Source organism: Vulpes lagopus, chromosome 4 (genome assembly GCF_018345385.1).
Source record: "Vulpes lagopus strain Blue_001 chromosome 4, ASM1834538v1, whole genome shotgun sequence".
NCBI classification, from domain to species: Eukaryota; Metazoa; Chordata; class Mammalia; order Carnivora; family Canidae; genus Vulpes; species Vulpes lagopus.
The window spans coordinates 92,788,659-92,803,721 of record NC_054827.1 but is presented as its reverse complement, the minus strand read 5'-3'; the positions used below and the strand labels follow the sequence as shown (position 1 = coordinate 92,803,721).

At 41.3% G+C, this 15,063-nt stretch overlaps 1 protein-coding gene across 6 annotated transcripts in view; it reads left to right on the top strand.

Moving 5' to 3' along the window:
* The first annotated feature begins 4,867 nt into the window (after positions 1 to 4,867).
* Positions 4,868 to 15,063, top strand: part of HERC2 (HECT and RLD domain containing E3 ubiquitin protein ligase 2) — a 243,873-nt gene continuing 233,677 nt past the window's right edge. For 3 of the 6 annotated variants that reach the window (XM_041751247.1, XM_041751245.1, XM_041751249.1), the window contains exons 1-2: positions 4,868 to 5,191; positions 5,545 to 5,647. In XM_041751247.1, coding sequence (XP_041607181.1) covers positions 5,576 to 5,647 — 72 coding nt within the window. In that variant the 5' untranslated portion in view covers positions 4,868 to 5,191; positions 5,545 to 5,575. Of the gene's footprint in view, positions 5,192 to 5,544; positions 5,648 to 14,685; positions 14,784 to 15,063 lie in introns of all 6 variants that reach the window. The other 3 variants (XM_041751248.1, XM_041751243.1, XM_041751244.1) reach the window with 3 other exon arrangements.

Below are 15,063 nucleotides of genomic sequence, written 5' to 3'. Positions count from 1 at the left end.
ATTACTCCTAACAACAATAATCTTGTGGATGGACACAAGATTGGGTCAATGATGCATGTATAATCTCCAGGGCCACCTTCATCCTTCTACTTTGTTGCCACCAGCTGGCTGGCTTTTCTTCCTTAGGCCTGTTGTATCCTTGGTATCAGATGGCTGTGCAACACCAGGGGAAGGGGAAGGTCTGTGGCATAGATATGCAGTTGTGTGTCTCAGGAGTTCAGCCACATACTGAGTGGAGTAGATTCACCCAGCATTGAGGTTTGGCAGGCCAGCACAATGGAAAGAAAGAGGAATAAGTGATTACAGATTATGGCCAAGCCATATGCTGAGCTGCAAAATCGACCTTGGCAAAAAAGGAAAGTGAAGATGTGAGTTGAGACTTCTAGAGGAGTTGAAGTTTGTTTGCATAACTACTAGAGGAAGTGAACTAGGAGATAAGGTGCAGTGATCAAAGAGTCAGCAGCTCACAATTGTACTCTCAAAGGTAATTTCATGAACAGAACAGATCCTGGTGGTGAGTGCTCAGGTGGAGCAGGAAGCATGATGGTTAAAAATAAGGCCATGAGGAACTGAGAGACAGAGGTACTGAGTGGGTGGCTCCTGTGGTAGGAAAGGCCCTGAGAACAGGCCAGTAGTAGCAGTGGTATAAAGGTCATGAATAGGGTACTTAAATCTTCAATGAACATGGAAAGTGATGGATGTTCATTGAAGATTTAAGTACCCTATTAAATCTTCAATGAACATGGAAAGTGATGGATGGGGGATCCCTGGGTGGCGCAGCGGTTTGGCGCCTGCCTTTGGCCCACGGCGCGATCCTGGAGACCTGGGATCGAGTCCCACGTCGGGCTCCCGGTGCATGGAGCCTGCTTCTCCCTCTGCCTATGTCTCTGCCTCTCTCTCTCTCTCTCTCTCTCTCTCTGTGACTATCATAAATAAATAAAATTAAAAAAAAAAAAAGAAAGTGATGGATGGTGCCGTGGATTATTGCAATTAGGATCAGAGAGTGGTATAGTCTGATATCAAGTGTCTTAAAGAAGTTCAGTTGTGTTTTGTTTTTAAGTGAAGTGGAGCAATAATAGTCTAAAAGTGGCAGGAATCTGCTTCACGTCCTAAGATGTAGGCATGTGGAAGAGTAATAAGCTATGCTTTCCTCAGGGGACTGCAAGTTTTCATTAGAACATAAGAACATAGTATAAGAATATGCCTGTAAATTCCACAGGGTTCAGGGGTGAGGGTTAAGGAATAGATAAGAAATAGGGACCTAAAAATAAAGATAAGTCTAGGGATAAGAATTAAGTTTAGGGGAATCCCTGGGTGGCTCAGAGGTTTGGTGCCTGCCTTTGGCCGAGGGCGTGACCCTGGAGTCCCCGGATCAAGTCCCGCGTTGGGCTCCCTGCATGGAGCCTGCTTCTTCCTCTGCCTGTGTCTCTGCCTCTCTCTCTCTCTCTCTCTCTCTCTCTCTCTCTCTCTCTATATATATATATATATATATATATATAGTGAATAAATAAATAAAATCTTAAAAAAAGAATTAAGTTTAGGAATATATGAAGCTTTAAATTTACTCATCTTTTTTGGGTTGTCATTGCCTGTGCTTTTGCAGCCATATCTAAGAAATCACTGCTAATCCAATGTCATATAACTTTCCCTCTATGTATTTTTCTAAGAGTTTTATACTTGCAGGTCTTCCATTTAAGTTTGATGCATTTTGAGTTAATTTTTATATATGGTTAAAGGTAAGCATCCAACTTCATTCTTTTGTATGTGGAAATCCAGCTTTCCCAGCACCATTTATTGAAAAGACCATCCTTTCACCATCAATGGTCTTTGCACCCTGTCAGAAGTCAATTGACCAAATATATGAGTGTTTATTTCTGGGTTCTGGGTTTTATTCAATTGATCTAAATGTCTATCCTTACGGAAGTACCACAGTTTGTTTTCTGTAGTTCTCTATCAGGAGATAGGAGTCCTTCAACTTTGTTCTTTTCCAAGACTGGCTTGTATGCAGGTTTTCATAAGATGTCCATTAGCAGGTTCCTTTCTCTTCTTAGTTTGCTGAGTTTTTATGAGATGTTGATTTTTGTCAAAAGCATTTTCTGCATCTATTGAGATGGTCTCATGGTGAATTATGCTTCACTTTGAATTTAAACCAATCTTGAATTCTTGGGATAAACCCCAGTTATAATGTATTATTCTTTCCAATCTTGCTGGAATCCTTTGGAAAAACTTGGCTAAGAATTTTTTTTAAAGATTTTATTTATTTATTCATGAGAGACACACAAAGACAAGCAGATACATAGGCAGAGGAGAAGCAGGCTCCCTGCAAGGTGCTGGATGTGGGACCCAGTCCCAGACCCTGGGATCACACCCTGAGCCAAAGGCAGACTCTCATCTGTTGAGCCACCCAGGTGTTTCTGGGCTAAGAATTTTTATATATAATGTTCATGAAGGATATTGATCTTCATTTTTCTCTCGATGTCTTTTTCTGGTTTTGTTATTAGGGTAATGCTGTGGTTATAGAATGAAAAATTTCACTCCTCTTCAATTTTCTGGGAGACTTTATATAGAATTGGTGCTATTTCGTTATTAAATATCTGGTAGAACCAGAATTCACCACTGAAACAATTTGGCTCTGGAAATTTCCTTTTTGGAAGGCTTTTAACTGCAAATTCAATTTTTAAAGTAGGTATAATCCTGTTCAGGTTATCCATTTTGTTTTGGTAGTGTATGACTGTTGTGGAATTAGTCCATTTCATATAAATTTGTCAAATTTGTATGTGTAGAATTTTCCTAGTATTCTCTTATCTTTTGAAGATTTTGTTTTTATTTTATTTTTTTTAATTTTAAATTTTTATTTATTTATGATAGTCACAGAGAGAGAGAGAGAGAGAGAGGCAGAGACACAGGCAGAGGGAGAAGCAGGCTCCATGCATCGGGAGCCCGACGTGGGACTCGATCCCAGGTCTCCAGGATCGCGCGATGGGCCAAAGGCAGGCGCCAAACCGCTGCGCCACCCAGGGATCCCAGACTTTGTTTTTAATATCTACACCCAATGTGGGGATTTAATTTACAACCCTGAGATCAAGAGTCACATGCTCTACTGACTGAGCCTGCCAGGTGCCCCTCCCTTACTCTCCTTCTTAAGTCTGTGGGGTTTGTAGTGATATCTTCTCTGGGAATCCTGATATTGGTAAACTGTCTTTTCTCTCTCTCTCTCTCTCTCTCTCTCTCTCTCTCTCTCTCTCTTTCTTTTTTTGGCAGCCTTATCAAATATCTTTTTAAAAAAGTAATTACTTTTATTTTTAAAAGATTTTATTTATTTATTCATGAGAGACACACAGCGAGAGGTAGAGACACAGGCAGAGAGAGAGAGAGAAGCAGGCTGCCTGACTGAAGCCAGATGGAGGACTTGATCCCAGGAACCCAGAATTAGAACCTGAGCAGGAAGCAGAGCTTAACCACTGAGCCACTCAGGCGTCCCAAGGATTTATTTATTTTAGAGAGAGAGCCATAGCAGGGGGAGCCATGGAAGGAGAGGAAGAGAGAGAATCCCTGCTGACCCTGGCAGCTCTATCTCCTCACCCTGAGATGGTGACCTGAGCCAAATCAATAGCCAATACTTAACCATTGAGCCACCCAGGCACTCCTATTTTTTTTTCCCCAAAGCACCAGCTTTTAGTTTCTTTCTCTTTTCTTTCTTTCTTTCTTTCTTTCTTTCTTTCTTTCTTTCTTTCTTTCTTTTTCTTTCTTTCTCTTCCTTTTCTTTTCTTTCTTTCTTTCTGTCTGTCTTTCTTTTTTTTTTTTTTTTACCAGCTTTTAGTTTCAATGATTTTCTCTATTGTTTTTCCATTTTCATTTATTTTTCCTCCTGTATTATTTCTTCTCTCTTCCTGCTTTGGAAGTATATTGCTTTGCTTTTTCTAGTTTCTTGAAATGGAAGCTAAGGTCCTTGATTTTAGACCTTTCTTCTTTTCGAAGAAAATCAGTTGTTATAAATTTCACGTTCATCACTGTTTTGGTCGCATCCCATAAATCGTTATATTTTTATTTTTGTTCAACTCAAATAGTTCTATTTTCCTTGAGATTTCTTCTCCGACCTGTGAATTACCTGGATGTGTACTGCTTAATTTCCAAGTGTTTAGAGATAGTCCTGTTATTTTTTATTTTTGAAGCATGGAGCCCAATACCGGGCCTGAACTCCCCACCATGAGATCAGGATATCAGCCGAGATCAAGAGTCGGAGGCTTAATCCACGGAGCTACCCAGGTGCCTCCTGTGAGCTCTTACTGATTTCTAGTTTAACTCCATTATGTCTATGACTTTAGTGGTTTTGTCCCTTAGGATTTGCTTTAGGGTGGTACTAGAAGTAGATTCCTCCTCTGAGGCCCCTGCTGCCAGCCGCGCCAGGAATTGTACTTAAGCTGTTAGCAGCTTTCAAGGGGGTATCCGGGAGGAGGCTCAGCTTGGCTCGAGTGTCACCAGAACCTACGCCCACCGCACCCCGAGGGCTCCCAGTCCAGCACAGCAGCTTCCGCGCGCTCCACCCCGCCCGCAGGGCTTCGCGAGCACTCTGTGGACCGCGACCCGGAGCGCCTGCGTGCGGCGGAAGTTCCGCCCCCACGCGCCTGCGGTTGGCCCTGCCCGCGGCGGCGGAAGTCCCGCCCCCTAAGCGCCTGCTGTTGGCCCTGCCGGCGAGGGGTGAAACCCTCAGAGGAAGATGGGCCGGATTGAAGGAAGGAGGCGGGGAGGGAGGAAGGGCGAGAGGGATCCTCTTCCCCATTGGCTGTCCCGGTGGAGCAGCCTCGCTGTGATTGGCTGGCCATCAGGGCGGTAGTCCGTGTCGGTCCGCCCCTGGGGTCGCGAGAGATACTGGGATCCCCAGGGCCGGCGGCGGACCCAGCGGCGGCTCCGAGGCTCTGTCCGCGCGCCGCCCGCCGGAGGCGGCGGGGCCTTCGCGTCAGGTCCTCGTGCCGGGGGATTGCGGGGGCGGCCAGCCGTGGGGCGGTGCGGGTCGGAGCCCGAGCACGGCCAAGCAGCGGGCGGCGGGCGTTGGTGCGGCCGCCGGACCTGGGCCTGCGCGGATCGCCCGCGCCGCGCGTCTCGGGCTGTGTTTCCATTTCGGAGTCATTATTGTTTTGGATTTTTCCGCAGATGTGACTTTGGGTGAATTTGTTTCACGCACCACTTGCTGGTACGGGATAAAGCGGCAGATGCAGGCTACTGTCACTTGTCGGGCTGTGGGCGTCCGTGTGTGGAAGGGACGGGGTGACATTGTGGCTGGGGCTCCCGTGCCGGTTCATGCGAGGGCCTCGCCCACACAGTGCAGGCGCCCGGCGAGTCCCGGTGCCATACCTGTGCTGGCCGTAGTCTGCTGGTCCTCCCCGCGTCCCTCGCCGGCTCTCTCTTCCTTTCTTCTCTCCTCCCCTCCCCCACCGTCTCTCTTCTCTCATCCTTCCCTTCTTTCTGCCGCATTAAACCTTCGGAAGGCTCTTTGTACCACTCTGAGAAGCTTCAGGTCTTCCAACATGTATGGTTTACCTGCAGGACTGACAACTGGGAGGAACCTGGAGGAAAGATGCCCTCTGATTCTTTCTGTTTGGCTGCCCAGACTCGACTCGATTCCAAATGGTTGAAAACAGACATTCAGGTAGGGTTTGACATGCTTTTTTCTTGGTGTGTTCCTGCCTCCATATTTAAATTTCTGGTTAAGGCTTTTTATGGGATAAGTAACAGGATGCGGATCGGATCTCGCCTATTAGAGAAGCAGGTTTATTTCCTATAATTTAAAACGAACCATTATCATGTCAGTTTTTATATAGATTGTGTGTGCCTGCATTTTAATTGCACTTATGTGTAAGTGCAAGTAACTTGAGATCTGGTTATGGAAACATTTGTTCTATTATTTTAAGAGGTCTGTATTATTCTTAACCATTTCTTGTTGACTGTTTAGTGATAGTTTTGAGAGGTTCAGTTATTTATGAGGGGAAGAAGTAACATGTAGTAATTATGTCCTGAAGAAATGGCCTCATTTATGGGACCCTATATTTGCGTTTCTAGGGAGACAAGAGTTCAGTTGAGCTGTATTTTTATTTTTTTAAGATTTTTAAAATTTATCTATTCATGAGAGACACACAGAGAGAGGCAGAGACACAGGCAGAGGGAGAAGCAGGCTCCATGCAGGGAGCCGGATGTGGGACTCGATCCCTAGACCGTGGGATCACGCCCGAGCCAAAGGCAGACGCTCAACCACTGAGCCACCCCGGACTCCGAGCTGTATTTTTAGTATTTGGAACTGGTCTTATTAAGAGGCGTGTTCAGGTGTTTTCACATAAAGAATGTGTTGTCCTTAGACTTTCTAACGTTTTGATTTAATAATGTAATTGTAAGCTTGTCCAGAAATTATCAATTAAACAATAGCAGTAATGTTTCTATAGACTTTATTTTTTTATTTTTATTTTTTTTTACTCCAAGTTAGTTTCCTTTGCAAATGATTTGGAAAAACTACTTTCGTAACTCTGTATTAACAGCAAAAAGAAGGGTCTGAAATATTTTGTACTGTAAATTGCTTCTTCTATTTCCAGAGATTAACCCATTTTAAGTATTTCTCAAGTAATCTCTACTTTTTTCAGTATAATCTTACATAGTGGATAACGGTTTATCAAGAGTCGTATATTCTGTAAGCACTTGGTTGTAGATACTTGCAGTGAAGTATTATCACCCCTCTTTTTCTTTCTTCTTTTTTTTTTTTAAGTGTTGAGTCTCAGTAGGTGTGAGAGCCAAGTGCTTAGAGCTATGTTTTGGATTTTGGATTGTTATTAATGGGGTAATGTTAGATTAAATCACAAAGATTTGGGTCAAGAATTGGCATAGTAGTTACTCATTTGGTTTGTTGTTGTTTAAACATTGCCTTTTATTTAGCAATTACCTTTTGTTTTCCTTTGTCTTTTTTAAAGTGGGGGTAGGGAGATGTGAGATGAGTAATTTCTTATTTCGGAAATCTTGAGATTCAAGCAAACTGATTTTGAAGCTTGTTTTTTGTTTTTTCTTTTTATATTAGTGTTTGTGTATTTTGCAGAACTTGAAGTAAAGAATTTTATCTCATAAAGTTTTTCTTTTCTTTTTAATAATTGAATAACTGCTTAATATGAGTTTTAGCCTGTGAGCTAAAACAAATTTAATGCTGAGTTGAGTTCCTTGATGAGTCAGGCAGATATAAATAAAAAGAAACACTACTTATGCCTTAGAGTGCTTACTGTTTCACTTTTGATTTATTTAGTGTAATATACAGTGGCCCTTTTTGGACATTTCAGATATTAGTCAAAAGTCATCCAAGCTCATTCTAGGAATATGTGAAGAGACCTAGGTTTTGGAGAGTGCACCAGAGGGAAAATGTGTTGTGGCTATTGAAGCTACTTAATATGAAAAAAATGATTGCTGATGTTGGTTTTATATAGTTTCTCCAGCATTGCTTGTTAAATATGAAGAACAAATGTTGTTTTAGCGTAAGAAATCCTTCCTGCAGACACACGTTGCAGATGCAAGCCTTATACTACAGGTTTTACCCTTACCCTATTGGGGATGTCTCTCCCAACTGGAACGGGAAGTGTCCCATTCCTTAGGTAGGGCTTATGTTTGTGAACAGAATTGACACCTGCTTAATTTATATTATGTGGGTAGAAACATGTTTCTTAGCCTTGGATTTAGCAGATCAATTTTCTGTGGCTATTTTTGCTTGAAATGCCCGTGAAGGTTTTGGTGACTTTAGAAAGGAAATATTTTTGGAGGCTGTGAAAACATGTGTTTATTACACATGTGTATATTATAAAGAACACAGACACTGATCGTAGACTTTCTTGTTTGTAGATTTTTTTTTTTTTGTTTGTTTGTAGATGTTTAAATGTGTCAGGCCTAAGATGTTGGAACAAGCTGCCTCTAGTGGAGTGCCAATTATATGGCAGGCGTATATCTGTTTTTTTTTTTTTTTTAATTTTTAATTAATTAATTATTTATTTATGATAGTCACAGAGAGAGAGAGAGAGAGAGAGAGAGAGGCAGAGACACAGGCAGAGGGAGAAGCAGGCTCCGTGCACCGGGAGCCCGACGTGGGATTCGATCCCCGGTCTCCAGGATCGCCCCCTAGGCCAAAGGCAGGCGCCAAACCGCTGCGCCACCCAGGGATCCCCCGTATATCTGTTTTTTACATACATAATGCTTTTTACTTTTTCAACACTCTTTTCAGATTGTTGTGTGGAGTACGTTGAATTGCCATTTCCTTTGCAACTGTCTTGAAGAGGCTATAAAAGGCAGAGCTAACATAATAACTGCTGTTACCATTTTAATATTTAAAGTAAAAGTTCTGTCTGATGTGATTGGTAGTTTCTCAGTGAACCAAAAAGTCTATTAAGCAAAGGAAGTATAAAAAATGGTATATGATACATTAAAAGGTATGGTATATGATACCTTTTTATTCTTAAATTATAAATGTACATTTATTTGCTAGTCTTGATGTAGGGCTAAGGGTGTGTCTGAGCACCGGTCCAAGAATGGTGTTATCTTTTTCTTGCATAATCTGTACTCAGATGAATCTCCTAGAGTTTCTATTTTTGGGTTCTTTGAAGAGGAGCATGAAATTAGATATGTATGATGCAATTTTTTAAAAACTTATTTTGAAATAGTTTATAGATTCACGGGAAGTTGCAAAGGTCACTGTCACTCTTCATCCAGATTTTCCCAGTGGTTACATCTTATATAACTATAATACAGTATCAAAACCAGGAAATTGACATTGGTACAATGTGTGCATAGTTCTGTGGCAATCCTGTTATCATACCACAGAGATTTCCCTCTGGCCCACTGTATAGTCACACCGTCCTTCTCCCACCCTCTTTGACCCCTGGCAATCACTAATCTGTTTTTTTGTCTTTTTAATTTTATCGTTTTGAGAATGTCATATGGTACATGACCTTTTGAGACTGGTTTTGTTCACAGTCTAAGACCCTTGAGGTGCATCAAAGTTGTCGAGTACATTAATAATTAAACTCTAATTATTTGTCTCTTCTAATCATTAATTTGAAATGAGTCAAGATAAAAGTTAAATTTTAAAATTGAACTTAAAATTATTAAGTGTATATATTGTTACTTTGTGCTTAGAAATATCAGTAGATTAAAGAACATAAATGTGATCATCTTGGTAAATTCTATTTTCAGGTTTTCCAGTTGACAGATGAGATAAATAATAAAATTTAGAAATAAAATAATTTTATAAATATAGGTAACTTAATATTCATAATGACATCTTCTGATTACTTTCTTATCTGTAGAATAGGTAGCATAGCTCACTTTTTTATTCATGATTTTGGTTATTTGTATTTTTTCTAGATTTGAATTAATCTTGTCAGGGCTTTATATGTTTTGTTAGTCTTTTTAAAAAAACTAACTTTTGGTTCTTAGAAAAGACTCATAATATTTATAAGGGAAAGTTAATGAGGTTACCATCAGATTTGACCACAAGACTTTTTTGCAGAAGAAGATTCAGTAACATATTTATGGCTCCCAGGAAAAAAAAAATGTGAGTAGGTTATGTTCTAGGAAAGCTGACTTTTTAGGTAAAAAGGACACAACTCTATCAATGAACAGATACTGTTCCCATGAGCTCTTCCTAAGGAAGTGGGTAGAGGAGGATCTTTAGATGATTCAAAGACTATAGATTGACATGAAGACTGATGGTGACATTGCACCTATAGTTATGAGTGGAACAGAGTAAATGAGTTTTAAACAGGAGAGAACATATTATATAATAGCTATATGATTAGGTATGGTACATTATAGTATAAATGTTCTGCAATATCTAATCTATTAGTCCTTTTGAAGTTTTCACTTTAGGTGTTGTATTTTTCATCTCTGAGTGTTCCATTTGGGTCCTTTTCATATCTGTCATTTCACGTGTCATCGGATTCATTTTTTCCTATTTGTGAGCATCTGGACGTTGTCTATAATAGAGCCTTGAACGTTCTTGTCTCGTAATTCCATCATCTCTGTCACGTCTGGATTTATTTCTGTTGATTGGTTCTGTCATTTCCATTGATTGATTGCTCTGGTTGTGGAGTGTTTTCGCATGCCAGATGCCAGGTAATTTTTTATTGAATGCTGGATGTTGTAAATATTACGTTGTTCTGTGCTGGATTTTATTTCTTTAAAGAGCATTAGTTTTGACTGGCATTCCATCTAAGTTTAAACTTTTTCAAACCTTGATCCTCAGGTTTGCTTGGCTGATCTAGTACAACCTCTGGTCATGTGCTCATTTATCTGCCTTATTAAGGCAGTCTCTTCCTTAGGGGTCTTCCTAATGTTTGGTGTGCTGCGAGGTCCTTTTCATTCTGGTTGGTGGAAACCCAGGCTTTTCTGTGACTGGGAATCCTGGGGGTTCTGCCTTCTACTTTCTAGTGCTTCTTTCCCCAGCCTTGGTGGTTTTCTCAACCCATGCAGAAATCAGTATTCAGTCCAAGACTCAAGGGTCCCCTTGTTCCATCTCTAAAGTTCATTCTTTTTCTGCAGATCCCCCTTCACTTGTATTCTTGTCATCTTAACCTTCTTATAGCTAGCTCATCTGTCTCCTCACCTTAGCAGAAACTTGGTCTTACAAGATCCTTTGAGGCTCTGGGTGATGATTTCCTCCTCTGGAGAGGATCTACCTACCAGTCAAGCATCACTAGCAGTCCCAGGTCACTGCAGAGCAGTTGGGGGCTGCAATTTTTTCAAAACTGGGCTTCTTTCCTAGGAAGGCCATCTGCTTCCACCTTATCCCTGCTTCTGGTGTGGCCCTTCGAAGTTTCACTCAAAGCATGGTATGTCTACCAGGCTTTCCCCCATGAGGACCCTGGCTCCAGCAGCTCTGCTCAGCTATTGGTCTTAGCCCTGCCCACAGAATGGTAGATGCCTCTCAAAGGATCAGCCTTAGGTTCTTTTGGCTATACTTCCCTCTTGGGGCTCAGACTTGCTGCCTGATGTCTTAAAACACAGGTACTTTATGTTTCTGGCTGGCTTCCCCAGTTGCTCTAGAAACCTGTGTTTAAAATTTTTTTGGAGTTGGTATGTTGTCCTGTGTTTAGCAGTTGCTTAGTAAGTGTTTTTCTGCAAGGCTACGAAAAAAAAGCCAGATACCTTTATTTGAGTGTCTGCAAGTACTTGAACATAAGATTACATTTCAGGCATATCTTAAAGATAAGTAAAATAAACATTTTCTAACTATAAGTTAATAAAAATGTCATTTAACCATTTGGCATATTCTGTTTTAGATTATATTCCATAATTTTTTTTAAAAGATTTATTTATTTATTTATTCATGAGAGAGAGAGAGAGAGAGAGAGGCAGAGACACAGACACAGGCAGAAGGAGAAGCAGGCCCCATGCAGGGAGCCCGACGTGGGACTTGATCCTGGGTCTCCCGGGGCTGCCCTCATTTTATTTTTTAAAAAGATTTTATTTTTAAGTAATCTCTATTCCACATGGGGCTTGAATTTACACCCTGAGATCAAGAGTCATATGCTCAACTGACTGAGCCAGCCAGGCACCTCCTGAAGTAGTCATTTTAATAGATATTTTAAGGGTTGGCTTGCCCAATCCGGTTTAGTGTTCAAGTATTAGTAGCACCAATGTGGGGGATTCAGGGGCTCTCCCAGGCCCTTTCCCTGCCTGTTGTGGTGTTGGTGAGAAGAGAACAAGCTTGGGAGTTAGGCCTTTTCCCAAATTCTACTTCTCATAGCCTCAGAGTTGTGTGATCCTGGTCAAATAACTGAGCCTCAGAGTTTCAGTTTACTGTCCCTCAGAACTAGACCTGTTAATACCCCTCTTAACTGTCTGCTTTTCAGGGTGAAAATAACTTTAGCTGCTATGTCATTGTAGGGATAAACTAAGACTGTGAGAGCAAATTGGAAAAGGAATGTAAGACCAAGTAAAGTAATGAGAAGTATTTGGATTCTGTACTAAAACAGTTAAAGAAAATTTAAATCCTGTCATCTGTATCATCACCCTTTGGTTACTTTTTTATGTAAGTTAGCTGTTAAGGAAGACAAGCTAATAATAGGTAGTTGTACAGATAGTCTTAAATTGACAAGTTGCTGATTTTTATTTCCTGTACAGGCTGTTCTTACAATGCTGTGATTGTTTTCAATTTCCTGGCTTTTTCTTTGGGATTCTGTGCTTTCCTTCCAGTGCCCTGGAATTCTTTCCTGTAGGTTCACCTCTTTCATGCCCTCTCTTTCATGCCTTTCTCCAGAGAGGGTTGCTTTGTTGCCTTAGTTCCTCCTTCCTTGAATCCTTTAAGATGCCCAGACCATTGTGCTTTAAATGGTGGTCACTCAGGTCCATGGCTCATTTACATCCTTATGTCCTCAGTTCATATGAGACTTCTATAGTATGTGTCCCTCCAGATACCCAGTCTACACTTTCCACACAGGAGTTCGCCTTCTTTTCTTCCTCTAGACATGGTAGTAACATTTCTTGTTTCCACATAAACTGGGTTTCTCCCTTGGCTTATTCTTAAAGTACTTCATGTTTGTTTTTCATTTTTGTAGCTCTAAACACCAGTGTTATTCAACATGGACTGTATCCAAAAACTGATACAGTCACCTTGTGGGTAATCCCAATATGCAGGTGGGGTGAAGGATGTTGGTTTGGTTACACTCTCCTTGGGCGTTTGGCATTTTCTCCAAGTTGTGCTCTCTATCCCATTTGCTGATGACTCACAGATTTGAATTTCTAGTCCTGACACTCTGTTAAGATCTGGATTTGTATTTGCAGTGTGTGTGTGTGTGTGTGTGTGTGTGTGTGCGCGCGCGCACCTATGCATATGACTGTACACATGTGTACTTGGGGGGAGGATCACCATGTTCATGTTAATAGTGCAAATCTCAGTGGTTAATACTAAATAGTTCTTTCTCATCTGAATCTATTCTTTTCCCTACCTCCTTTTCATTTTTCACATCTACTCTGTCTCATTTGATCTGAAGTGTCTTTTAAGTACTTTACTTTCCTTGTCTTCTTTTAGGCTGTCATCCTTTTTTGGGGAGACTCTTGGCAGAAGCCTCCTAAATTATTTTTTGTTTCTAGTTTGTTCCTTTGTCTCCATCCATTGGACTGAGTTATGCCTTAAGTTATGAGCATTTATTCCCTGGACCACCTAAAGGTGGCATGTAACTGCCAGAGTACAGTACACTTGAGGCTGTTTAGTCTGGCTGTTTGCCTCCCAGCCTTAAGTGGTTGTGTGGGAGCTGGACTGAACTGCAGCAGTATTAGCCCTCTTCTTACCTGAATGAGCAGATGAACCAAGCCTTTCCATTCCCTCATTAAAACATCAGAGATGCTGAATGTTTGTGGCTCACTCTTACTTTTCCCCCTGCCAGGTGATACTTTTATCAAAAGTCATGTTTTAGTTTTAAGTATGTTTATGGCAGTTACCTTGTTAGTGAGGCGAACAAATAAGAGTCCTGAAAGAAAGCTGTTGCTTCTGTGAAAACTAAGTTGGATGCTGATTGGTTCTGTTGCTATGTTATAAATTACCACAAATTTAGCAACTTAAAACAACTCATGTTTATTCTTCCAGTTTCTGTGGGATCAGAAGTTTGGACAAGGCTTAGCTGGGTCCTCTGCTTTGAGTCTAGCAGGCTCTATGCAGTCAGGGTGTCAGCCATGCTGTGTGCTCTCACCTGGGGTCTCATTGGGGTCCTCTTTGGCAGAATTTAGTTCCTTGCAGTTGGAGACCTGAGTCATGGTCTCCTAGATGCTGCCCCTCTGCATATGTAGTTCATGGCATCTCACCTTTTTTTGACTGTAGAGAATGTCTCTTCTGGATGGCTCCATTTTCTTAGGAGCTTTCACCCGATTAAGTAGGGTCCCAGAATTATCTTCCTTTTGATAACTAGAAATCAACATATGTGGGGCTTTAATTATATATAAGAAGTTCGTTGACCTTTGCCGTAGGTAGAAGTAAAACCTGGTCACAGGTGTGATGTTCCATCTTATTCATGGGGCCCACTCACACTCAAAGGGTATTCCACAGGGTATGTGTGCACCAGAGGATTAGGATCTTGAGGACTGTCTTAGAGTTTTGTTTACGATGCATGCTTTGGATAAAATTGAGATGCTAAAAAAATTACTTGTACAGGTTAGGTAAAAGAGAACTATAAAGGATTAGGGAAAATATCTTGAAAGTCTAGAGTTCTATACTGAGATTGCTCACAGAGTACTGTTTAATTCTTGGTACTTTTAAAGAAATGGAGGGGTGCCTGGGTGGCTCAGTCAGTTAAGAATCTGCCTTTAGCCCCCCGTCATGATTTTAGGGTCCTGGGATTGAGCTCTGCTTCGGGCTTCCTGCTCAGCAGGGAGTCTGCTTCTTCCTCTCCCTGCACCCACCTCTCCCCCCCCCCCCCCCCCCGCTTGTGCTCTTTTCCTCTCTCAGATAAATAAATACATACAATCTTTGAAGAAAAAATAAAGAAATGGAGACTTGGAAATAGTAGATGCTTCCTAAAGGTGGTGCATGCTGGAATGATGACAAGGAATGAGTTAGTGGACTTGTAAACAAAGAGAAAGTGCTGGCCTTTCATTAAAAGATGGCCAAAGAGATGTGCCTTTTTTAGTGTAAGGTGTATTGTGTTTATGATAAGAGGGCTTCTGTTGTACCTGCAGTTTTCAGAATGGAGGCCTTCTCTGGGTGTCCACCAGGCCCCTGCCCCTTGTTGGCTGCTTGCTCTGGGAAGCCTGTTCTGACTCCTGAATACTGACAAGTGAGAGCATTTTTGCTTTTTGTTTTTTATCTTTGAATATCATTGTGGACTTGTGTTTTTATTTATTTTTGCAGTCCACTGCAGTTTTGTATTTTGATGCTCAGAATTGTTTTAAATTTAGCCAGCAGGGTCGCCATAAGGCTTTAAACTTTTTTGGTTCCAACACAAAATATTCCAGGCTCATCTTGTTAACCCTGACCCTTGAATCAGCCTTTTCCCCCAAGAGCCCAGGTTTTGTTCACTGGGAAGTGAGACTTGAAAACTGGTATCTGGGTGCTGA